The 27450-nt window shown below is 37.8% G+C and overlaps 2 protein-coding genes across 4 annotated transcripts in view; one reads left to right on the top strand and one right to left on the bottom strand.

Moving 5' to 3' along the window:
• Positions 1-27450, bottom strand: part of camsap2b (calmodulin regulated spectrin-associated protein family, member 2b) — a 57368-nt gene that overhangs the window by 13840 nt on the left and 16078 nt on the right. For 2 of the 3 annotated variants that reach the window (XM_073856434.1, XM_073856443.1), the window contains exons 3-12: positions 25583-25744; positions 12081-12158; positions 10093-10234; positions 8703-8842; positions 5527-5617; positions 5359-5443; positions 5250-5275; positions 5005-5074; positions 3890-4123; positions 1224-2994 (exon numbers count right to left, since the gene is read on the bottom strand). In XM_073856434.1, coding sequence (XP_073712535.1) covers positions 1224-2994; positions 3890-4123; positions 5005-5074; positions 5250-5275; positions 5359-5443; positions 5527-5617; positions 8703-8842; positions 10093-10234; positions 12081-12158; positions 25583-25744 — 2799 coding nt within the window. The remainder of the gene's footprint in view (positions 1-1223; positions 2995-3889; positions 4124-5004; positions 5075-5249; positions 5276-5358; positions 5444-5526; positions 5618-8702; positions 8843-10092; positions 10235-12080; positions 12159-25582; positions 25745-27450) is intronic. The other variant, XM_073856441.1, reaches the window with a different exon arrangement.
• Positions 18034-23113, top strand: LOC129443048 (sterile alpha motif domain-containing protein 9). The gene has a single exon (XM_055203430.2). It carries the CDS (start codon positions 18034-18036, stop codon positions 22903-22905), a length of 4872 nt encoding a protein of 1623 aa, XP_055059405.2. The 3' UTR covers positions 22906-23113.

The following is a 27450-nucleotide window of genomic DNA, read 5'->3' as shown; positions in this document are numbered from 1 at the left end:
TCCAAAACACGACTTCATTTTAAAATAAGATGTTGATGGCTTTCTTTGTTCATTCGAGAAGAAATTAAGCTTTTTGAGGAAAACATACCAAGATTTTTCCTAAAATAGTGGACCCCCACAGTTCACAATGCAGCTTCAAAGGGCTTGCGAACGATCCAAACCAAGGCATAAGAGTCTTATCTAACGAAAAGGTCGTCATTTTCGCAAAAAAAAGTACTTTTAAACCACATCTTCTTGTGTTTCGACGTGATTACATAATACCTTACGTATTGTTTAATCACATCGAAAGGTCATGTAAAACTACCGCTCCACTGTTTACAGGTGTGGAGAAAGAGGACCGTTATGAATGAGTTTAGTGATTTTACATATGTAACGTGTGACCTTTCATTGTGATTACGTAATACGTACGGTCGTCTTGGCATGTAACACAGCTAGTGCAAGTCGACAAGTTGTGGTTCAAGTTCCAGACGAAAATTACCTGTATTGCAGTGTGTCATGTAGCTGTCCATTAATGTAAACAATGTGAAAAATAAATAAACCAAAAAGTGCACGATGGCTTCTAAAGTAGGGAGTCGAATCGTTAAAACGAGTTAAAATATTTTCGGTTACATACTTGCTTAAATGAATGTAAAAATGTTAGTGTCTGTCGTCGTATTTATTGCTTGGATTAATGATGAATGATGTGTATAGATGTCGGTAATTTCAGCGAAAGTTGCACTAACAGCTGGCTAACGCACGTTGCAGTCACTGTTTACTGTTTAGCGGTGGCCCGGTTAGCTTATATACTTGCTTAAATGAGTGCTAAAATGTTAGTGTCTGTCGTCGTTTTTATTGCTTGGATTAATGATGAATGATGTGTATTGATGTCGCTAATGTCTTGTCAGTAAGTCACGTTAGCACTAGGTCAATGCATGTTGCACTATTGTTGGATTGTGAAGAGACTGTGTCAGTTGACCAATCAGAAGAGAGTAGGCCACCGAAAGGTGGGGTTTAGGCAGACTGAATCTTTGAACGGCTTCGCACGAATCGTTTGGGGATGCATGCATCTAAACCTGTTGTTGGGGACTCCTTAACAATATTAGGAGAATATTAGAAATTGGACCTGACTGGCACTTTAAAGGTACAGATTTTTTTGCAAAATGACAATCATTTCGCTATGTAAGACCCTTATGCCTTGGTTGGGATTGTTAAGAGCCCCCACATACATCTCATAAAAGTCTCACCTTGTAGAAGAAGCCACAGCACATCTTTTGGTCTGGTCTGGATTCTAGTCCAATTTCTATATCTCCACCGTTCTCCAGGCCATGTCCATCCAGAGGCTTTAGCACAGAGAGTGGAACCTCAACCAGATTCTTCTTTCCATCTGCTTGATTTGTGTTCTCGGTGGACGTTACAATCCTGGGTTTCACTTTCTCATTTACTCCATCTTCCTTTTCCTGTTTTTCCTCATCCTGCTTCTCGTTCACCTGACCAGACTCCTGGTTAGCAGGCGTTTGTGAGTTTGCATCTGACTTCTCTTTGGACTCGTGCTTGTGTGAATTGTCTTTAGCAACGTGGTCATCATTTAAAGGTCCCTCATCGTGTCCCAGGTATGCATAGGAGCTGGTCTGCATCTGACTCGGTAAGAAGCGTCTAAGTCGAGGCAGGCTGTCCACTGACTGCTGGGTGTTGAGTATGCGGCTGATGGGGGTGATCTTTAGATCGTTGGGACGCGGCGTTCGTGGCGTCCTGGCGTGGAAAGAGGCGGACTTCCGCTTGATGGCTGAGGGAGAGCGGTGCGTGGTACGCGGTGACCCGGTGGATGACAGGTTGGGCGAGAGAGACCCCACGGATCCACGGCCCACCACGCTACTGCTGCGCAGCTCGCGAAACTGTTTCCGTGGCGACGGATCTGGCGGAGAGATCACCCAGCTTTGCTGATCACGCATCTGCATGATATGTTCCTGCTGCTGAGCCAATCGCTGCATCTCTGTTTGCAGGAAGCTCAGAGACGTGTTCAGACGCTCGATGGATCGCGTGTACTCCGTCAGGTCCACCTCGACCCCTGCTTCCTCCAGAGGGGATTTTGGAGGTGCGCCGTCTGGTCTGCACCTTTCAAGTCTAGAATTGAAGTCATCTGAACTTAAGGGTGTCTTGGGGGGTTGTGGTTCCCCAGTCTGCTTTTGTCGTTCCTCTTGCCCATCGCTGTCACTAGCCAGTGGGGACACAGCTCCTTTGCGTCTGACCACGTTGAGGAAGGCTGTCCGACCCATTCGCTGCCTGTGACGCGTGAAAGCCGCTTCCACCTTCTTCTTCTGTGCTTCGATAGCCCTGCGTTTCTCTTCCAGCTTCATCTTCAGCTGCACCATCTCTGACACCAACAAGTGGGAAGGGTCACGGGGTGAAGTCAACCGAGCGGGGCTGAGTGAGCTTGTGGCTCCTGTATTTATCTCGGCACCCTCAGGTGTGTTACCACCACTACCACTGCTGCGCCCGTCCCCATGGTTCAGTTTACGAAACTTCTGCTCGGCAAAGCTGGTCATACGCACAGCGGGTCCGAGTGAAGAAGCGATACTGGTGGCCAGAGATCGCATTCCCAAAAGGGTCGGGCACGGACTGCCTGACGTCTCTGGAAGCGGGCATGAACGAGCCTCGTAGTCTTGGTCCATATCCGAGTAGTCCTTCAAGGATGAATCTTCATCCTGCCCATCTTGAATATCCTCCGTACGGACGTGGATTCCCGTATCCATGTCGGTAGAGGCGGAATTTAGGTCCACGTCGTCTGGCCGGGCTTTGGAGAGGGAGTCCTCGGAGTGATTCGGGTCAGCGGGAGGTATTGGGGATGCCTGGTCGTGCAAGAAAAAGGCACTTTCACCAGATGGGGGCTGAAGGCTGCTGTGGGGTCGCTCGGAGTCGTGGATTATCTTCAGGGCTTCTTCTATACTAGGGGTGCTCGGCTGAGGAAAGTGGTCATATGGAGGGCTCCGGTCATCTGCAAACACACCATTTGTGTACCTGAGACACAAAATATTCATTTAGTAATCCCTCAAAAGAGATTTTGGACAAATGTAGCTAATATCTTAAAACAGCTTGATATTGAAAATAACTTAAACATAATTTTCTACACAATAAGCTGTGGTGCTTATGCAGGCGAGCCCAGGTTAAAGGAAAACGCCCAGATTTTGGGAATTTAGCTTATTCACGGGAGTTAGATAAGTCCATACATACCTTTCTCATCTCCGTGCGTGCTGTAACTCTGTCTGATGCAGCCCCCGCTAGCTTAGCTTAGCACAAAGACTGAAAGTGAATGGCTTCAGCTAGCATACTGCCCCCAATAAGTGACAAAATAACACAAACATTTTCCTATTTATGTGTTGTGATTTGTATAGTCACACAGTGTACAAATAACAAGGTGATATGAGACAGAGCTATCTTTTAACAGTATACATACTATATTCTCAGAAGGCGAAGCACTGCTACTTGGGCAGAGTGATTTGCCCAACTCTGACCGAACTCTCTGCTCCTCACCAGGGGCTTCTCGGGTGCTGTGAGCAAATCACTCCACCTTCTGAGAATATAGTCCCCAGTATTTATACTGTTAAAAGATAGCTGTGTCAAATATGACGTTGTTATTTGTACATGGTGTGACTATACCAATCACAACACATAAATAGGAAAATGTTCCCGTTGTTTTGTCACTTATTGGGAGCAGTATGCTAGCTGAAGCCATTTCACTTCCAGTCTTTGTGCTAAACTAAGCTAGCGGAGTTACAGAGTTACAGCACGCACGGAGATGAGAAAGGTATGTATGGACTTATCTAACTCTGGGGGATACGGTGGATAAGCCAAATTCCCACAATCTGGGCGTGTTCCTTTAAAGACGCAAAAGAAATAGAAAACATAGATGTACCCAGTGTGTTTTGTGAAGTGTCTGCCGGACTCCTCATCATCTTCCTCGCGTAATTTACTATTTGCGTTCCCATTAACAGGCTGGAACGACAGGTTCCTCCGTAGCCCTCGGCCAGCGTGTTGAACTTTAAAGCCCAAACCTTCAGGGCTTACCGATCGGCCCAGTCTACGACCCGAAGACGGACTTGCGTTGTCATCAAATGGAATCTCAAATGATATCCCATGAGCTGATGACCTGTGGTAAAGAAAGTGATATTTGTGTTACATACCTAAACATGTTTGTTCACCTTGTAGTTATCAGGGTTCCCACACCTTAGTTAACTTCAAATTCAAGGACCTTTTAAGGACTTTCCAGGTCCAATACCCTCAAATTCAAGGACTAAAAGTGGGGACACATTTCAAGTGAGAGCAAGGTTACATTGTGTTACCTTTTAAGATACTGTGTTAAAGTTCCCTTTCGAGGGAACTCGCACTGCGTCACTACAGTGACACTTTAGGGATGCCTCCAGGGGTAAGTGCGTCTAAATGTGTATATCAAATTCAACCAATGGTGAGGCTAAACGACAAAGACAGGGTGATGCAGGAGCCAGGAAGTATATCGCTATCTGAAATATTGCCAAAGACGGCGTTACAGGGACGCAGGAAGTATGGCAAGGGAGACGCAGCGTCTCGTTCCTTTCTCAGGGAACAACAATTACATACGTAACCCGAGACGTTTTCATGTGTCAAACACAACTATGCAAATAAGCATTTTGGTATGAATCAACATTTGCATACAATATATAATAATTTAAAGCGAACAGGTTAGCATGTGTGCTTAAAAGGCTAGAAATTTTATGATATTATCCTACACTACACAGGGAATAATATGGATTTTTTTCCAGAAAACATATTGCATAAAATAGATTCAAGCACTTTGAATAACCTGTATCTTTATATATATATATATATATATATATTTTTTAACTTCCCAGGGCCTTGAATTTTTTTCCCAGATTCACAAACGTTCAATGATTTCAAGGACCTGTGGAAACCCTGGGTTATTGTCTTCTCTTAAAATATATTAAAGACCTGGGTTTAATAAAAAAATGCATGGAGAAAATAAAATTCACAAACCGTTTCTCTTTTGGCCATGTCCCTGCAGAACCATCCACATACGACATGGAGGACGACCGCCTGATAACTGCTGTGAAAAAATAACCTTTTACTTCACCATCTCTCCAGTCAACAACAAATACATTTATTTACAAAAAAATGCTTCATTTACATTTAGCATATGACAGATGCTATTACATAAACCCGATATATATATTTTGAATACCCTTAAACAATAAGGGTCAGGATTATACTTAAATTTTTACCTGCGTTGTTGGTTTTAGGTTGTGACCTATGGTGTGAAAGATAAAATAAGACTTGAATAAAAAGACTTTGAACTCCTTTATATTTTTAAACCTAATACTGATCACAAACCTGGTCTGATCTGGACTGTCTGGTCTGTGGATCAGGTTCTGTTTGGTAATGGGCGCCATTTCATTGGTCTGTGACGGGTCAGAAACTATAGGAAGAAATGTAATCAGATAACTTTGTATTAACAAAATACACAACACGTACAACACAATGACACAAGATGGATCTCACCTTTGGTATTTACTGAGCGTGGCTGAACAAAAGACGGTTTTACCACTTCACACCACCAGAACAGCTCTGCCATAAACACAAGGTAGTTACTCTGAAATCACACAAATGAAACAGTGATAAAACATTAGAAATTATACAATGAAGCCTCAAATCGCTGCATTTTGAAGATTAATGCATTAAATTGAAAGGGTGTAACAGGTTTCTGCATTGGATTTGTGGTGTGCTGTACTTGTAATGCTTCACTATAAACACAAGATGTCGCTCTACTCACTTACATTTTGTCTCAATGCTACTGTGGAAAGCAAAATCATGGTTGTGTTTAAAATATACAGTAATACTAATGTTCTGGATACTGTTGTGTATACTGTACGCTGCTTGCTATTTTTTTTAATAGGGTATTTGCATTGACAGTGCAGCTGCTGTGAGAAGAGTCTCATTCTGTAGAGAATCAAAGAGTGTTCTGACCCAAAAAGAGACACAAAGCAGCTGGGGCGACCTGACACGAACAAAACAGACAGAACAGTCTCTTTTTACTCTATGATAGGTCATTCAGCCCTGAAACCTTTATTTCAACACAGTTAGGGACTGTTATGCCTCATGAAAAATTACTCAAATCAATTTATACAAGGCACTGAAGAATTCATCTGATTTGATTCTGTCGTATTGCAAAGCTTGTGAATGGCTAAAGCAGCTGATAAGCATTTTAATGTGGGTTACATAATCAGCCACAACAGTTGTGCTCATATGACATTACAGTAATTTCCCAGGACATAAAACCAGCAGAACGTAATCTGTTAGTTTGGAAAATGTAGCACATATCACCCCTTAAAATGTGGCTAAAGTTTGAAAAATGTGCTTTATAACGGTTAGTGTGTGACGTAAACGCTACACAGTGTGTTTATCTTGGGAAAACACTTCACTAACCCTGTGTGAAAGTTTGACACCAGTATTCTAGTACACAATTTATACACACACATGCTATGACTCAATCTTCCCAAACAGTCAGATTTAAAACATGCACTGGTCATTTTTCCCTTTCTGCATCAGTCCTGGTAACTTAACGATTACTGATTCATCTTGGTCTCAAACGAAATACTTGGATATTTCTGGAAAATCACAAGAAAAATCTTACCTACAGTATTAGGCACCCAATACAAACAGCTTAAAAACACTGAAAAACCGTATGCAAAGACATATAACTTCACATGCCAAACCAGGAAAAACAACAGACACAAAACGTATTGTTTTACTGTTGTTATTGTTTTATAAAGAAAATATGGTAACACTTTACAATAAGGTTTTATTTATTAACATTAGGTAATGCATTAGCTAACATGAACTAACAATGAACAATACTTCTACAGCATTTATTAATCTTAGTTCATGGTAATTTCGGCATTTACTAATACATTTATAAACTCACGTGTTGTAACTATTAACATTAATTAATGCACAATGAACTAACATGAGTAACTGTTAATGGACATTAACTTCCCATATAGCAAGCAACCATTGAATCAATGTTAAAATGGTTGATTTGTCAATGTTTATCCCATTGAATCAATATCACGTTTGCACCATCCATTAATATAAAAAACAAACAAACAACCATTATGATGATCAGTGTTTGCTTTAATTGGGCCCCTGAAACTTGTGTTTTAATGTTAAGTTTTCTTTGGCTGTTGAAGCAGTGTTTTAAAATACATCTGCTTTCTGCTATAGAAAAATAATTTAATTGTTGATTTACCTAAATAATATTTCTTGTGCGTGTTACTGATGTGTAAAAAACTGAATCAATGCTGATATCACAAATTAGTCTATGAAGCTCATCAATGGTTATGATTAACAAAAAGAAAGGTTAATGCATTGCAGTTGATAGTTTTATCTGAATTAGTTTGATGATTGTTAAAGGTATAGCGGAAGATTTTCGTTTTCCGGGTGGATCACCTCTGTTATTGGTCATCCCAGATGTCAATCATTCTGATTATATGTTGACGTATAACCGTCGTACGTGCTCGCCTCTCGGTTCGCTTTCTGCACATGCGCACTTTCACGTGTATGTGTGTTGTGCTACGGTTTCAACCATTCATTGAAGCTCGCGTTCTCGCTGTGTTTTTTTTTTCAAAATGTCTGAGGGTCGCAAGAGAAAAAGTGTCTACGAATTGTATGACAAGAAGAGAAAGGACTATAAAGAAAGAAACAAGACCAGACTGTTTATGGGAGACTATTTCACACGCTGGTGTGAGCTAAAAGGACAGGTTGGGCTTCCCACGCGAAGTTTCTACAGAAAGGTACATTTTGTCATGCTATTTGGAGAAATCCATTTAAAATCACTGCTAGTAAAGTTGATGTAAGTTATGATTAGCAATGCTAGCCCTGGCACGAGTCACGAACCGCACAGACAAACATGCCGACAGCAACTTGTAAACAGAGCGAATAGAAGAACTAGGCTCCTGCATGCTCTCTCTCTCTCTCTCTCTCTCTGTCTCGTGCACGCGTTTAACAGGCGTTCCCTCTCGGGAGGAGGTAGAGAGTTGTGTGCATTTTTAAAAAAAATACGGAGGGGCGGTTCTTTTAAATAATTCGGAAAAATCTTCCGCTATACCTTTAAGATTTGTATGATAAGTGATGATGTCTGAATGTGTCAGTATTATTTCTGTTTACCTTGTCACAGTGCATTTACAAACCAGAACAATTATAACAGTCATAAAGTAATCATGTAAAGGAGGTTAATTTAATATCATCTTGACATCTTCATAAAAAGCAACCAATTTCAACTTAACTTTGAAACACATCTTTTATTTCAATGCACTTGTGTTTCTACATAAACACTGAGAAAATAAAGATTTAACTTGGTGAAAGTCAAGGGCTTAACTAAAACCAACAAGAGCCATAATGGTGGTTTATTGATATTTCAATATTAATGTGCGGTGCAAGCCTGATATTGATTCAATGGAATTAACATGGACAAATCTAAATTTTTAACATTGTTTCAATCTTAATAAAGAAATATTATATATAATGTATAGATGATCTGACTACAATTAATAGTTGCATATATACACATACTCATATTGCACCATCAGAGACCAAGTCTTTCTATAACAAATGTGCAGATACAAATAAACAAGGTCAAGACAACAAAAATGCTCTTAGTTTTAAATATCAGGTTTTACCTTAATGGTGCTGGAGGCATACAGCATATCCTCCAGAGTGAAGTGACAGCAGTTGCTGAAGTTTTCTCTGCAGAATTCTTGGATCAGCTGAAGATTGTACAGACTGTCAGCCAATGACATTGCTTCTTTCACACAGATGTCTATGGGGGAGGGAACATACCACAGGACAGCCAATAGTGTTATGAGTTTATCTAATAGAGTGTTTTCATTACACCAATCGTGTTTTAGAAATGTCTGTGGGGCGGGATCATAATGTGTGATGTAATGAGCAGAGTCTTCATGGTCACGGGGTGGAGATGTGTTTATGTTTGAATAACTGCAGCACTGTTCTCTCTTCTCTTACATTCACTCACTCCTACTCTTGCAGTTTTCCCCCTTTCAGTTCTTTCTTTCCAACCTTATATGACATCTATGAGAGTTCTCTCTGTGTCTCAGCTTTTTTACCCCTCTTGTTTTAAACGGTTATTCTTAAGGTTATGCAAATGTACAGTACTATGAAAAAGTCTTAAGCCACCACTAGCTTTGTTGTTTTAGCAAAATTTTAATGACCATCCACATTTATTTTTTGTGCCTTTTTTACGAATTAAACTGGAAATACTGTAATTACACACACAAAAAAAATTCTCAACAAAATGGCTGACAAAAACTGGTATTTAGTGTGACCTCTTTTGGCTCTAAACACATCTTGAACTCTTTTGGGGAGCATTAGATTAGATTTACAAATTAGGATTTCATTTCATTTAGTTAAGAGAGACTGCAGGTTCCTGCTATTGCTCAAGAGGAGCTCACACTAAATACTTTAGTTTATAATTGTATTCAGTTTTTTTATCTGGCCTACACATTTCCTGTATATTATTGTGTTCTAATAAAGAAACAAAAAAATTATAATAATTATATATGGCAGTTTAACATTGCAACAACAAATCTAACATTAAAACAACAAATCTAATATTGGCATGGTGGTCTAAGACTTTTGCACAGTAGTGCATTTTGTAAGCTAAAAGCAATGGAAAATATTAAATTTTCATTCCCTGTACTTTCAGACAGGTGTGGAGAGAGAGTTTAGTGGAGTCTAGTTTTCCTAATGCAGTTGGTGTGCGTACAGTATGTCTGTTATCTACAGGGCCAGATTAGGTGTTACATTCACAGAGTATTTTGTCAAGGGTTTATCTGCATAGGCTTCTGGTGAGGTCTATCACAAGCCGAGACAATATCAGGGGTTGAATCACTCTCAATGTATTACAGTGAGGACACACTCAAGATACATTCATAGGCTACTTTCCAGTGTAGTGTCTGTCCAGTCTATCCAAACTAAGTATTGACTGAAATTAAAATTAGATCTCATTAGACATTTTGATTGGACTTGTGTGAAGAACATGTGTTTCATTACCTTTTAGTGGCACAGCATCAGGACAGTAATAGTGAAGCAGGGCAGCCAGTGCACAGCCATCTGTGTTGTCCTTCAGTAGATTGTCCACCAGGGGGAGAGAAATAATCTGTTGTGCTTTCGAGTCCTCTCTCTTCAAATGCCCCTGGGAATTACAAACACTTTTCATATGATATGAGAGCGACATTGGCTGGGTCTCAATCCACTCCCTAGCTCGTGAATTAGTATATCGTGTATGCAGGTTCGGGCACTGGTAAGGACCCTAGGTACTTTCACCTTGGGACACGGTTTACTTATTTTCCTATGACGTGACTGCTTAAGCACGTTGTGATAATTCACAGCTGTTATTCATCAACAACCAGCAAACTTAACATCTGGTACATTGTGAAAAAATCTTTCATTATTCTCTTAGATATCTGTCCATACATTTAAAAGTAATACTAAAATTAAATATTAAGAAGATTGTGGTCCCTTCCAGGTCTAGCAATGTGTGTTTATTAAAACAAAAGTTTGTCTTTATAAACGTTATAAAGTTATAAAAGTCATGTATCATGAAGTTTATTGAGTTAAGGGAACATATCAATGCTCACTGGTTTTTGTGTTGCTTTTAGGGAATTTTTAGGGAACAAATGTTTCAGTGCAACGGAAGGATTTTGCGATGAAAACAGCCCTTAAAATAGCAGACTCACCGATCAGTGCCCAGAATACTGAACAAGGGAGCTGATTAAGACACAACCATTGTTAAAATGGATTCTATTACAACCAGACCTTCATGAGTCATTTAAAGTGACACACACATTTACAGAATAGAAAACTTCTATTATGCATTTAGTGGTGGAGCTCATGTTGCATTTGTTAGATGTTTGAAAAAGTTGAGTGTGTATGTCCTTGGTAACAAACAAGCATAGGATCTTAGAAGTGAAAAAAGTGAACAAAACATAGACATAACCATCATGGTTGATATGGGGTTAAATTCCAAGGCAGGCTCTGGAGCCTGGAATAGACTTGCACACATGCTTCGGACTCTGAGGGCATATAGATGATTCTAGCAAACGAGACTGAATAAAAAGATTTTACAGTCCGAAGAAGAAAAACACCACCCAGTACTGAGACAACTAATGTAAGTATTCTCAAGCTTTTTCTGTTGTGCCTGATGTAAGACTATATTTGTAGACTATTAAATTATTTTTCTGGCATTCATTAAAATATTAGGTGAATTTTCTACATACGTTAAAGTATAAAAACAATCCATCTTAAACAGAATTGTAGGTATGATAATGTTATATAGAAGCTTTGCAATGTTTCAATGCAAATTTAAGATTAATACACAGATTAAGTGTTTGGTGGGACTTGTAAGAGTTTGCTGGGTAGACTGATCCAAATTCATGTAGAATGATTTATGATTTAGCCTCAGTATAGAGGTTGTATAAACTCACAGCAGGTCAAGAAGAAGTGGTTGGTCGTGGCTGAAACTGGATCACATTACAAGGCAGTAACTGAATACTAGAAACCAACTACATCCACGCTTTAAAAGGCTTTAAATATATAAAGAAAAACTTATGCAAAGACTGTTGGTGACTTCTTTCTTTACGCTACGTCATTCATAAAAATATCATGTTTGACATGCATTAAATAAATGTTTCTGTAGTTATTAAATAAACACGGTTCTTGTTTACGTTGTTTGCTCTTTTGTTCACATCACTAACTCTCTATGTACAACTAATGCTAAAAAATTCACCATTGGGTCTCCTGGACTATGTCCAACAATGCTTAAGACTAAAAGAAAACAGACCCAACAAAATTTAACTCCAGAACTGTTTCATACTCTGCCATAAAGTCTGTTTCAATGAAAATGTACTGCATAAAGTGCAAGACTACTTTAATCAGGTCAACTTTTATATTTAATCTGGTAAGTATAAAACTTCTGTACGCCTTTCTACAGTTTTCATGGTTTCAGGCTCAAAATATGAATGCATACAGTATCTCCTCACCTCTTTAGCTGTGCAGGATTCTGCTGTATCTCCAACTCTCTGTTCTTGAGGCAAATGGTGTTGAATATGTTCATTTACCTACAGTGGAAAAAAAAACACATGCAGAATTAACATATCCATAGACACAATTTTTGTAATACAAAAATATAAATGTAAAGAAATTTTGCTCTGATTCTTGCTAAATTTGTATTTTGAGGACTGTCCTGTACCAGGAACCATCATTTCATTATAATAATAATTCAGATATTTCTAACTATGGACCTTAAGTGACAATAAAGTGAATTACTTTGAGCCAAGAGATGTTTTCATGGTGAATTTATGGGATTGTTTGGTAATACAATATAAGAGGTGATATATTTATATTGCATTAGGCATTCAGGAAGAACATAGTAGCATATTATGGCTCTTGGTACCCCATCCCCTTCGGTGAGTTTGTGGCCATTTGTTCATGTTTTTGTTACGTTTTAAACACTCTTTTTTTAAATAATATTTGAACAAAAATTATATATAAAAAATAGTTTTTTATAATTATATATACATATAAATCCAAGACAAAAATACATAAATACAATAAAAAAATTACATCACATGCTAAATCAAACATGGTAATGCAATAAAATATAGACACTTTACATTTACATTTACACATCAGAATTTTATATATTTAAGAAATCTTGTTTTTTCTTATTCGTTATCAAGTGAAAAGATTTTTTAAGTGAGCTTAATTCAATTTCAAAGTGGGGATAGGATGGAATAGTGCATTTACTGTCAGGTAAAGGCAAAGCCTAAAGTGAGTGCAAACTCTTTTCTGTGATAAAACAGTTTGATTGGAGTAGGGGGTAGGTGGGACTGCAGGATATGGGGTGGATTTACAACTTCCTTTTCCATGCTTTGTTTGAAGCTGTGGGCTGAGTGCTTTGTTGTTATTTGAAAGGAATACATCTATTGAAATGGTTCTAAATGCAATATATTTCTACTTTAAGCTAGACTTGATGACTGTATGCTTCGATGTGTAGACTCCTGTTCATCATCATCTGAAGTCTCCTGGTCTTCACTAGAAAAAGATTCTAACTACACCAACGATGAAAAAAGCTTAAAACAGTTTTAATACTCCAAGAAAGGTAAGATAAGTATTATTAAAATATCTTTATTCATATGTTTATTCATATATTAATAGATTTATATATGAAATCTCTAATAAAACTAAACTTATGTATGAACAGCCTGCATTATGAGCATTATTTATGTTGCATACCAACTTTATTTGTGTAACATAGTGAGGTAAATGGGTTCACAGTAACTGATACAACATACAAAAGAGGCAAAAAGAAAGACAACAAGGTTGATTTAAACTCGTGAGTGTTACTCTAGGACAAATACAAAAGGTATAAGATGTAATGTGCTGATGTAACATATAAGTATATTAGGACACAACAATTAATAGTTAAACAGAATAGTTATTGATGCGGAAAAGGTCCTCAATTGATCTATTCCAGATTATTGTCGCTGTGTAGCTACAAATGTCCTGATGAGCATGCCCTGAAGCATAGCAGCAATGACCCAGAATGTTTTGCATAATGGCGTAGTTTTCCCAGATTCTATACGGCACTATAGCCATGTTTCCATCCAAGGCTTTTTTTGATAAACGTTTTAGCACATCAAAAAGTTTACCAATATAGATGATGGAAACGCAAAAATGTGGTGTCACACGAACCTCTTAAGGGCACAACAGCAAACATTGGGCTATCTAAAATGTTGCAACGTAAGACACCACCCAGCAGACTAACTTCACAAACAACACGAATCTCAGCTGAGAACAAAGGAACTCTCGTGAAGATCTTGCGATGTTTCTCGCGGCCAAATGTGATTTCACCGTAAACAAACATGGCGAACAATGGGCATAAAGAAATGTCATTAATACAATGGACTGCGTTTTTACATCTCTGATGTTCATCTCACCTTGGACTGTGCCTTCTGCACCATGTAGTTGTTGCTTTCATCTTTCATCAGCTTGTTTTCTGATTGGATATCATTTAGTTTCCCGTGACAATTTACAGCGTGTGTGTGCGTTTGTCCTTAGCGTTCCCCCCACACAACAAGATTTCTGATCGTAAATAATCAACATGTTGCGATCGGAGTGGCCCCGACGTGCTTCCAAGCAGATCCAGACATTTTTAACACACCGCGCACCACAGATAAAATCTGATAAGATAATCGGTTTAACCACAATGACGATCAGGACATTACTTAGCATTGTCGTAAGGGTGAAAATTAACCCAAATTCAGCCCAGTTATCTTGTGGTCCATACCCAGCTTTACTTTGTACTACAGCTGTTCAAGAAATCAGTATTGGGTTTGCTTGTGGAAATAAATACCCATAAAGCGATAACATCCCCAGGTGGGCCTGATAACCAGGACTCAATCTCTCTGTCTTCCTCTCCCAAATTCCAGTTCAGTGAATGTCTAATGATACAAATTGTATCAAAGTTTAGAACTTAAGAAATAATCTGTACTCATGCGAGGGATGTCACCTCCTGAAGAGATATAGATAATAGATGGTTAACAGTCCCATTTTGTGCTCCTTCAGGTCATGAGAACCTGACCAACCAAATCCTGATTTGGGACTTTAAGAATTCTTTCTCATCTGTGCATATAAGGTGGCTTGGCAAGAGACTTGAGGAGGCATTCTGTAACCAGAAGCTCCCACACTGTGTATTAAAACATAATGGATGCACGGTTATAACATTAAAGAAGTACTCTGTAGCCAGAGTGTCTATTGCCAGATATAACTTTGTAACTTTTGCAACTGTTGATCATTTAAATAATTGGACTTGAATCATATTCTGTTTTGGATTTTTTAATTCATGTTTTAAGCTGAATCTGCCCGTCATAATAAATTGTTACATTTGGCATATTCTTAATGGGCCAGTAATTCTCAATACTACAAACATTATATGTATTACTGAAATTAAACGTTGATGCTTACACTTAAGTTGTCTCAGTTAAAGTTAGACTGGAGAATGCCTTGGTTTAGGTTAGACTGGACCTTCCTCAACTTAGACTTGAATGGAGAAACCTAAACTTTTTATAAATGAAATTGAGAAACCTTAGTTAAAGTTAGACCAGAGAATACCTTGGTTTAAGTTAGACTGGACCTTCCCCAACTTAGACGTCAATGAAGAAACCTCAGGTTTTAACTTAATTGGAGAAACCTTGTTAAGAAAGTTTATAGTATTATTTAAGTTTATAGTAATGTATCCGCATTCCATATTTATATTATAACCATGATAAAATAACTATTGTTAAACTATTATCAGCAGTTTAATTATTTTATTATTTAATATTGGAGTCAGATTAGGAAACAATGACAATTCTGTCAAAAGCGCAGAAAAAAGACAAAACACGCTGATACCTTCACCCACGCCATTGGATACCCTTGTTGGGCCGATGGGTGGTTTCTTACAGCTTAACCTTTAAAAACATTACTGTTAACTGAAATCAAATAAAATATAGGTCTAAATATTATTTAAAAAACTAAACAAACATTTTAAAATGTTGCTTTAGCAATAAACCGAGGTTTACGGAAGAGGATTAGGGCCACTGGTGAAAAAAATATTTGAATTCTGACTTTATTCTCAACTTCTGACTTTAATCTCAGAATTCTGAGATTAAAGTCAGAATTCAAATATTTTTTTACCAGTGGCCCTTATCCTCTTCCGTAGAGGTTTAAGGTTTAAGTTGAGGCGTTAAAATTAATAACCATGCACTAAAAAGTATTCCCTGAACTGCTTAAGCTGCTGTCTCTTCATTAAGTACTAAAATGTTAATTGAGTACATTTGATAAAAGCACATTTATTTTAAATTACCTGAGACTCAAAGCCACAGATATCAGAACCGATCTTTGGATCCAAGTGGACCCGTGAAGACCTTCAACTTAGGACCTTTTCAGCTTTTTGACGTTGTACGATAATTTGTGCATTTGCATTTTTTTGTGAAATTGAACATTTTAAAAACTGTATAAATACTCTAATTTTTTTTTTCCAAACACAAAAGATAGATAAACTTATGCAACAAATTTTTTGTCATTCGTGACGTCATGATTTTATTGATAAAAGCCCACCTAAATGGAAACAGCAAATTTCGATTTTTTTTACACATTCACTTTGTCAATAGCAAAAAAGTGAAAAACTGGATGGAAACAGCTGTATAGACAGAAGAAAACTGCCCCCCCCCCCATGGACCATGCCAGTTTTGGAAAGGATTTTACCTTTTCACTAACAACAAGATAATGTTTTGAACCCTGTTGACTTTTAAAAAGCACTTAAACATTAGGACATGTAAATTTTTTTCTGTAAGCAAAAGTGTTTGGAATAATGGACGTTTCTAAAACTAACAAATTGCACAAAACAAGTCGTCACTTCCGGTGTGAGAACGCTGGTACTTGTGCTGCCGCTTCACGCTGGTTACTCGTCGGTTTGTTGTTTGTTCGTTGGCTCAGGAGGATTAGCTTCAATTTAATGCCAAAACAAAAGGTTGTCTTCTATCAAGTCCAAGGTTTGAAGGGATAGTTCATTCAAAAATGAAAATACTTTCTTCATGTTCTAAACCTGTATGAGTTTTTTTATCCTGTTAAACACAAATGAAAATATATTTTGATAAATAATGGTAAGCACACAGTTGATGATACCCATTGACTTCCATAGTAGGAAAAACAAATACCATGGAAGTCAGTGGGTATCGTCAGCTGTGTGACTACCATCTATGGCCAAAATATCTTCTTTTTGTGTTCAACAGAATAAAGAAACTCATACAGGTTAAGAACAACATGAGGGTGAGTAAATGATTACAGAGTGTAAAAATCTATAATAAATAATAACAAATCAGCCTTAAAGGACAAGTTCAGTATTTTACACTTAAAGCCCTGTTTTCAGATTGTTTATGATGAAATAGAACGGTTTTGACTGAAATTTGGACATATGATTTTCGGGTGTTTGATGTATTAGCCCCCACCTCTACAATGTGTGTATAGGTGCACTGGAACAATCCTTCCTAAAATGCATTAAACTTTCATTTACAAAGACGTGAAACTCACCAAGTGGTCAGGGGTTGTTCACTGATATGCTCACACAAAAATCGCTGCAAAAGACTCTTTCCAACAGGTTTTATCGTAGTTTTGTTCAACTCCATTGACTTGTATTAGATGTGCTGTGAGGTACTGTATTACTCCGCGCCGGGAACTTTGTTTGTATTTTTGCAATTGGCAAAGGCGGATTATCGCCACCAACTGGGCTGGAGTGTTTATTATTGAAGCACTCAACAGAAGAATATACGGGTGTGAGGCGTTTGGAAAAATAGGTCCACAAGTTTACAACGAATGCTAAAACACCTGTTGGAAAGCATCTTTTGCAGCAATTTTTGTGTGAGCATATCAGGGAACACCTCTAACCACTCGGTGAGTTTCACGTCTTTGTAAATGAAAGTTTAATGCATTTTAGGAAGGATTGTTCCAGTGCATCTATACACACGTTGTAGAGGTGGGGGCTAATACATCAAACACCCGAAAATTTTCGGGCCAGCATCATATGTCCAAATTTCAGTCAAAACCGTTCTATTTCATCATTAACAATCTGAAAACAGGGCTTTAAGTGTAAAATACAGAACTTGTCCTTTAATAAAATATTCAGTGGACAATGAGATCCCTTGCACTTTTCTAAGACCACTAATAAAGATGCTTAGTAGTTTTTGCATATCTGTTTAAATATGTCCTTTTAAAGAAATTCAAATAATGTTTTTAAATAAATAAAAATGATAATCAAAATAGTAATACTTTTGTCCTTAGTTTTGGTATTGAGTGTTTTTTTGTGAAGAATTAAAAGAATATTATAAGTCAGAAAAATGAGAACCACACATTTAACTGCTTTATTCCTTTATGTTTTGTTTGTTTCATTAGGCTATGTCAACTATGAGTGAAAAGGCTGAACTTCCTCATCAAGTGGAAGAGTGGACGAGAGAGCATGTCCATTACTGGTTAACTGAAGTAATTAAAGTGGATAAAAAACATGCAGACAAATTGTATGAGAAAGAAGTATCTGGGGAAAAACTAGCTTGTTACCAGTCCAACCATCTGCAGGAACTTGGTATTAAGCAAGGGCCAGCTGTTAAAATCATTACCAGATTTAATGAGTTAAAAAAATATGATAAACCAAATTCTGGGTTTTTGGAACACTTTAAGACACCACATGAAGAGGTCATGCAAGACACAACAGTAGGAAATATAGAAACACCAATATCCACACAAAAATCGAAAGGAAACTCACAGAAAAAAATAAAATCTGAACATGGACAGGATAATTCTATGGAAGGACCAATAAACTTGATTCACGGCGAACATGATTCAGTGGATACCATCCCTCCAATGTCCATCCCAGCAGAAAACTCCCAACCAAAAGAATCTTTACAAATAGCTCCTTCCCAAAAAAAGCCTGCAGAACCCTCTAGAGTTAAATCGTCCAATCAGACTCAACAAAGAAAGTCAGATGACCCTAAAGAAATGGAATTGTTATCCTTACGGCACTCATGCAGTCTCCATCCATTTGATCAGAACAGTGCCTCTCATCGATACATTCAAAACTACACATTACCACCAGAGACGGGACCAGGCAATCTGATTGATCCAGTTCATGAGTATAAGTTCATGGGCAGAACCGATGATATTCATGTAATGAAGAAGAAGTTCAACAAAGAGGTGTTTCGTTTTGCAGCTGGGTGCATGAACAGTCGCACAAACGGAACCATTCACTTTGGTGTAGCAGATTCCAAAGACACTGAATATTCTCACGGTGAGATCATTGGTGTCAAAGTTGAAAACAAGGACATCTTCATAGATCACTTCAATCAGGGTATCAAATCATTTTTTGAAAGTCACACATCTGAAGCAAATAGCTGCATCAGACAGCCACGCTATGTAGAAGTACTGTGTCCTGACAGCAAGTTATCTGGCAAATATGTCATAGAGGTGGATGTTGTTCCATTCCACAGCATAGTTCAAGGTAAACTATTTTATATCCAGACTTTGGATGAGGACAATCAATGGAAAAGGAGCAAAGGGCAATCACTTTTTATTCGAGAGGGAGCTGCAACACGGGATATCTGTAAAATCGGTAACCCAAAAGAGTTACAGGCTAAAATGGCTCAAATTTATACACAAGTGAATGTCCTGGACAACATGAGAAAGGAGGCAGAAAAGAGACCTGAAAAGAAAAAAACATCAAATCAGGGGGAAAATCTGAAAGATCTTTTGACTTTTGGAGGAAACTGCCTTGGTCATTATGACTACTACATCATTGTAACAAACAAAAGCCACACTGAACAGCTCCAGCATCTTCAGTTCATGACTACATTGAAACTGTTTTGTGTACTTGATTTTGATCCAAGCTCAGCAGTAAGTGGGCTCTGTCATGACTACACAAAAGTTCGAATTGCAAATCTTCACAAACCACAACAGTTCCTTGGGGACCCAGGAACTGTCGCAAATACTCTCAACTTATCCAAACAAACAAGTTGGATATTTTGTAATGGCAGAGAAGACCTCAACACTGAATCTGAAATACCACTTCGACCAAGTGAATGGTTAACAAACAAAGCAGGAGAGGTACAAGACATGATCTCATTCCTCTGCAATTCTGATACTCTTCCAAGAGGAAGATTCTTAGTCATATTCCTCCTCCTTTCAACTGTTGAAGCTATGAATGATCCAATCTTTGACACATTCATGTCATTTTATAAAAACCTTGGGGGGACTGAGAACATTCTAAATATTTGCACTTCAGATACTTCCTTTCAAAAATGGAGAGATTTCATTCAAGTCAGATGTGAACATGACATTAGTCGGCGAAGTATATATGACCTGGAGCTTAGTGAAATCAATGGGACAATACTGAAACTGGGACAAAATAAATCAAGTGCTGAGAGACTCCTTCCATCTGTTGAAGGAAGTTCAGTAATTCTTCAACAGAAAGACAAAGACATCATGACATCTCTTGAAGTTCTGTGTGAGAATGAATGTGAAGACATATTCGATGAGAGCAGTGCAGAATTTGAAGATTTCAAAATTAAAACAGAGACGGAGTTCTATAGAGGGGACAAGGTGAAATGGTGGAATTTCTATTTCTCAGAGCAACCTGATGGAAAGCAATTTATAAAACGTGAAAGATACTCACAACTCGAGAGAACGATAAGATCTCAGACCAAAGACCCTACAAGTCCTTGTGTCATGGTGAATCTTTTTCATCATCCAGGCTGTGGTGGCACCACAATGGCTATGCATGTGATGTGGAATCTTCGGAAAGAATTTAGATGTGCTGTGTTAAAAGACAACACTGTTTCAAAAGAACAAGTAGCCCAAGATGTTGGTCATTTGATAAAGTGTGGGAAAAATGAGCAGTCATTTAAAACACCAGTCCTGCTGTTAGTGGAAGACTCAGAAGAAACTGAGAACACACAAGAACTCCGTCACTCTTTAAGGAAAATAACAGTTGAAACAGGTGCGTTTGTCATTATCCTAAACTGCTTACGTACAAACATTCCAGAAGTAAGATACAGGGAAAGTGTTATTGACAGTGTTTTCATTAAAGCGGCGCTGACTGAAAAAGAAATAAGTGCTTTTGAAATTAAGCTTAAGGAACTTCATGACATGAAGTCTTTCATAACTGACAACTTCTACAGCTTCATGATCCTGAAATCCAACTTTGACCCAGAGTATGTTGCAAACGTTGCATCTAACATCCTAAAAGATTTCAAAGTTGAGAGCAAACAAGAACAACTGTTCTGTATTCTGGCTTTGTTGAATTCATATGTGGCTGAACCAGCTATTTCAAGTTCTTTGTGTGCAGATTTCCTGGGTATCAAAACAGCATTATGGGGAAAGGAATCTGTGCTGGATAAAATGGAGCCTTACTCGTGTTTGCTAATTGAATTTGAGGCAGAAGAATATGGCGGATTAAATGCAGTTAGTTTTGTCCATCAGTACCTTGCAACTGAATGCGTCAAACAACTAGAAGAGACACAGAACTGCTCAAGGGCCGAGATAGTCATTAACATACTGCATTGTGATATTTTTTTCAAAACTTTTGCAGTAAAAGATGTTCTTGTTCAATCACTGAAAAGCATGCTGATCTCTCGGCAACGCAAGGCAGAAGGTGATGATAAAGACACCCTGTTTTCACCCCTGATACAGGACATCAACTCAGTAGAGGATGGTCTAAACAAAACTCAAGAAATCTTTAATGCTGCACTGCAAAGGTTTCATAAAGATTTCACAATTCCTCAAGCTCTAGCAAGACACCTCTACCTGAATGAAAAGAACTTTGCTCAAGCTATGACCTGGGCAAACAATGCCAAAGCCATCAAAGAAAATTCTTACACAGTAGACACTGTTGGACAAGTCTCCAGAAGTGAGCTGAAATATAAACTTGAGTGCAAAAAGCAAGATATGAAACCACTGACAGCGGAAGAATTGAGAGAATATTTTGAATTGGCATACACAGCAACCAAAGCCTTCAAAAGAGCTCAAAGCCTAGCAAAGACAGACGATGCACCTGAAACTGGGATGGATCTTTATAGAAAGTTAAGCCCTTATAATATATCTGGCTACATGGGTGAAATCGACACAGCCATGATCATTTTTGACATTATCAAAAAACTGCCATTGTTTGGAGATTGTGAGCCCATGAAAGACCATTACATTCAGAGCTTTCTCAAAGGAAACATCACCTCCTCAAACATCCCAGGGTCTAAAACTAAATCCAGTCAAGAATTTGTATTGGCTCTTCAAGAATACGAGCCTTTCCTTAAATCTTTAAAATTGCAGGTGAAAGAGGCCTTTGACTTCATTGAAATGTACTACACTTACATGAAAGTAAAAGGGATTGATGACAAAAAAGACATTAAGATTCACAAGATGATCACAATACACTATCAGAACTATATATCATTATTTTGCTCTTCTGCAACAGAAAAACAAAAGGAGAGAATGCAAAAGCCAAAACTAAGCTTGAACATGGAGATAGAGGAGTGCCGAATGATCCTAGAGGAAAAGCGAGCAGATACATTCCCAGGGCTCCTACAGTGTTTGGACAACAAAAAAGAGAGAGTAGAAATAATTGCTAAAATATATTCATTCATATATGATAACTCTGCAATCAAAACAACTAAAGACAAAACAAATCACCTGCTGGCACAAATAATACTAAAGCTGATTTGGCCAAATTCTAAATTAACAAAATCCCTGGAGAACCTTCACAAGCTTTTAAAAGAAATTCTGCAAGATGTCGGTACACAGCACCAATACCCAGAGCCTTTCTATCTTGCCATACTTTTACTGTGGCCTGGGAAAAATGTTGACAGCACAAACATTAAGACTTACGTTGATAAAATCAGAAGCTCTGCAAGAAAGCATCTCTCCCATATGTACCGGACAAGGTCAACAATACCACACTTTTTTTTGGGCACATCTAATGGACTCCAGAGGCTTGTGCCAAAAGTCTTCCTCGACAGATCTATCAGTAGCGTTAGGGAACGCAATGTTCTCTGGCAAAGAGCAGAAATCTTTAAGAAACCTTCAATACAAAAGGAGCTTCTTAGAGTGAATGGAACGATTGAGAATGGTGAGGTCTTCACAGAGTATGGAAATCTTCAAATCCCTGTACGTCCTGCATTCCTTGGTGGAGTGAGAAGTGGTTGCAGCAATGAGAAAGTGTCATTCTACATTGGCTTTGCCATTAATGGACCACTTGCTTATGATATTCAATATGAAGATGAAGGCTAGATCACTTCACAATAAGAGTAGATTAAGTATGTCTATTATGGATAAAATGCAAAAACATACTGATATATGTCAAAAACAGACTTCAGCAAACATCTTATAGGCACCGTTATAATCAATGTATAGTGTGTATTTAGTAAATGTGAGACAAAAATTTGGTAATTCCTTATATTATGAAAGTGTCTGTACATTTTTTTTGCCATCTATAAAAAGTTGAATTACATTGTAAGATGTAAAAAATATCTGTATAAATAGTATATATGCACATATCGTAAAATAAATTCAAATAAACATACATTTAATTGATCTGTTGAAATTCATTAGTGGGGGTAAGCCAAAAGGCAGGTAATGTACTGTAAACATTTCAGGTTCAAGACCTCTTAACTCTTTCCCCGCCATTGACGAGTTAACTCGTCAATTAAGATAAAACGCTTCCCTGCCGATGACAAGTATTTCCAGCAATCCGTAATACCGCTATTATCCACCAAGTGGCACTCTTCCACAACTTATAAAACCCGGACGTATATTGGTTTAAACTGCATCAAACGTAAAATGCGCATGAAGCGAACTGTCAAAAACTGCGTACTAGATGACTGTTATATTTGATAGTTCTAAATCAAAAAATCGCATCCATTCAAATCGCGATTTCGGTTTAAAAATGATTAATCGTGCAGGCCTACGCATCGCCCTAGAGCAAACAGCTGTATGTCCATGCATGGTATGTGTTTTTGTATGTCCTTGTATGTTGACTATACCTATTGACTTAAATACTACTGAAGTTAATGGGTAACGTCAACTGTGTGTAGGGATGCAGCGATTAACTGGTTTTACTATTAAATTCTCTTTAAAATGTCATGGTTACTTATTGTAAAGGCTCCACCATGTGTATCTGTTTCAAACATGCATACACAAACCCCCCAAAAGGTCTGTGTGTGTGTCTTAGTATGTATCCCTGCGTGTGTAAAACAAAGCCACTCTCCAATCGGTCTGTACAGCATTTAAAACATCTCCTGCCCATGGCTCATTTTTGGGTGACCTTACTATTCTATTAACTTTTGATAAATATACTTTTAAAGGGCGTGTTGCAGGTTAAATTTTTCAACGAATTTGTGCAATTTGCTTGTTGATAATAAACATCTAAACTGTTATCCATTGTATTTTATGTTGTTGAGTATCACAAAACAGAATATAATACGAAAAAGTACAGCGGTTTGCAATGATTCTCCTTTCCCCCACATCACACTGTATGATGTCACGCTGGGGAGAGAATTTATCAAAGCCGCCTTGAGAGCATTGAGACTATAGACGGTTTCATCGGACGCACGTGATAAACGTCTGGATCCTAACCTTACTTCCGGTTTCGTTTTTTTTAAGGTCTATCTAGTTGCTAAACTGATCTCTTGAACAAATGCCTCGTCAAAAATAACAAATGTTTTGGTTTCATAGGTAATCTATGTGTTGTTTCTTTGCTTGTTATATAAATAAACTACGTTTAAAGGACTTTGTTGTTATTTATTCTTAGCGGAGTTTACCGGAAGTTACGTGCAGCCGCTTGTTATTGTTGTTACTGCTAAAACGGTCTATAGAGAGACGAGTAAGGTAATGTTCTAATAGCGCAGATTATAGATAAATGCATAGATAGATAGATCTTATAATAGTTATACATTTCGAGTAATATTAGCAACACCGTCTGGCGGCGTGATGTGCGGCCGGTTCCCGCAGCCCGCTGATCAAACTGTGCAGCCTCTCCAATCAACAAAGTATATAAGAGTGCTCAACCTGTTCGGCAGGTCCAACCATGTACAGGATTTATAAAAACACGGTGATCAATGAGCGGTTCCTCCTCAAATGGCATAGCCTTTGACATCATTTGATGTAAAAATCCACCGAACGCCTGTTTATTATTTATGTATACGGTCGGATACAAGTGTGCTGCAGCTGCTGATCGATGCTTCTGCATATAAAATGATCGTGTGATTCGTTATGATTGCATAAACAATATAACAAAGCATCCTTTTATTTCACAAAACAATACATTTGAGATATTATTTGATAGACTAGTAAGTGTGGATTAAGGATGTTTAAAAATCTCTAGCCTGGTGGTCAGGACATGAATGGATCAAATCAGCAGATTTGCGAAGTTTTATTTATCCCCACATATATCATAAATAATAATTAGCATGGTAACTTTGCAGTATACCACATTATATATTTCCTACGACGTATATATGATTTCCAAATTATATACGTAAGTATTAAACAGCAATGAATGTCTCATCTATCTCTATGGCTCTGGCTGAGGCTTTCTCCCCTTCTCCCCAACGTGACGTCATCGCCGAATTGCGTAAAAAAAAAACGTTAATACAAAAAACGTAAAAAAAAGTGGCCTTTAAGACCATTTTTGAGACATTTTAAAAATGATATACATATCTTGAGGGATTTATGTACCCATTAATCGACAGTGGTGGTTAACCTGCATCACGCCCTTTAAAATATACAGTCTCTTACTTATGGAAAAGACTAAAAATAGGTATCCTGCACTTACTCATTCTGGCAAACAAAACAAAATGTCCCTTACCATAATACTACAAACAAATTAACAATAGCAAGTGGAAAATCATATTCATGTCACTGTTTGCAGTCTGTGTACATACTGTAATGTGAGATGTAGAAATCTGACCTTGTTGATCCATGTTATCACAGCCTCTTCAGAATCATACGGAAAGTCTTCCTCAGGAAGGAAAGGGGTAAATTTCTGTATGCAGGTCAGGACTCTCTCTACGCTGACCATTTCAACTGTGTATGCCATCATTAAAGTGTCAATCATTGCCAGATGAGAACTCTGAAATCACAGAAAAGAAACATTACCTCACAAAACATAAGCATGAGTTATACAATGTCTCCATCAGTCCTATTGATACCCATCAAACCAAACTGACTGTTACTAAACTGGGTTTAGAAATATATAATTTTTTTTGCAAACATACTGTGCAATACTATGTTAACAGACTGATGAAAGAGCCACTATATTTAGATACAATAAATATATTTCCTGTTATATGGATAGTTTTTTACAATACAGTATATGCTTTATGTATAGTTCAGCAAGGAATGTCTTATAGTGTCAATAGCAATATTACATGAAGGAACAAATACTTCTTGTAACAGAATACAGGTCAAAATTTTTAAATTACATAACTACTGCTATTAAATCAGCTCAAATATGCAATGTGCAGTAGATACTGTGGTTGCCTTTGGTGCCATTAAAAACAGAGCCTCCTACTGCCTGCTCAGTCAGTCTCTTACCACTACAGGGTGCTATTGAACTCGTCTGAGGAACTTCGTACAATTGAAGGTATGATTCATCCAGAAATAAAGTGTGTTTACTGATCTATATAAATGACTGGATTGCGCATAGAACGCTTAATGTAACAGCGTGAGGTGAAGCCAGCGCAGAGTTCGAGCCGCCATCTTGGTATACTTAACCGGCAGACGGCGTCATTGACTTCCATTCAAAATCATGTTTTAAATTCGTATCAGTCACGCAAGATTATTTTAAGGATATGTGTACGCAAATTAACTGTTAATTCTGGTGTTATTTGCAATGTTTATGCTTTAATCAGGCAGGAAAATGGATTTATAAAAAACGTTAAGGTGAGTGTGTCTGCTGCGTTCTGTTAAAGTCGCAATGAAATTGAAATGAAAAACTATATATATATTTTCTTAATATTGTGGTATTATTAACAAATGACTTATCTGTGAGCTTCATTATTTTTTTAAAAATTCGTGTGTGCTCATAATCTTTAATCAAAAATGCAAATCTCCTCCCCTCCTCAAAACGATCTCTCTTCACTTCCGGTCAAAAGTATGGCAGGTGGGCGGGGTCCGGGAGAAGGTCGCAGCGATTAGCAATTGTCAACACGACCCAACTTCAAACGATCCAATCAGATCTCGATGGATAAATTCGAATCCAGCCCTGCCTTATTTCATCTCAAAAGCCGTTTCATTCGGATATACGTCACCACAGGGAAAATAAGGCAATTGCTACTTCCGTTTCATGGCGACTTTAATGACACGGGTATAAATAAAGTTTTTTTTGGCATTCAGCTACACGGTCAGCGTTATTTCTCTTAATAAGTTTAGGTAACTTGTAAGTTTTGATAACATAAAACCAGCAAATTATTGCATACACATACGGTACAAAGTATGATTATTTATTTAGATTTCAGAATGAGCACGTTTGTCATTAAAACTAAATATGCTGCGGTCTGTCTGCTGATCTGATACTGTAATGAAGATTAATGTATAATAACTGATTAACATCTAAAATGTACAACTTTCAGTAAATAACTATGTACATGCTTAGGACGTCTGTGTTGTAATAATGTACAGGGTAACTTCAGATATAAAAACGAAGACTAGTAAAGTGATGTTTTATCATTAAAATCTGATCGCGTTCATTGATTTAATAGAATGTTTGGGTATACCAACATGGCGGCGCGGTGGCTTCACAGTAGTGACGTCATGCGCAATCCAGTCATTTATATA

The sequence above is a fragment of the Misgurnus anguillicaudatus genome, chromosome 2 (assembly GCF_027580225.2).
Source record: "Misgurnus anguillicaudatus chromosome 2, ASM2758022v2, whole genome shotgun sequence".
Lineage (NCBI taxonomy): Eukaryota > Metazoa > Chordata > Actinopteri > Cypriniformes > Cobitidae > Misgurnus > Misgurnus anguillicaudatus.
The sequence above is the reverse complement of the archived record's forward strand: the minus strand, read 5'-3'. Positions and strand labels throughout refer to the sequence as shown.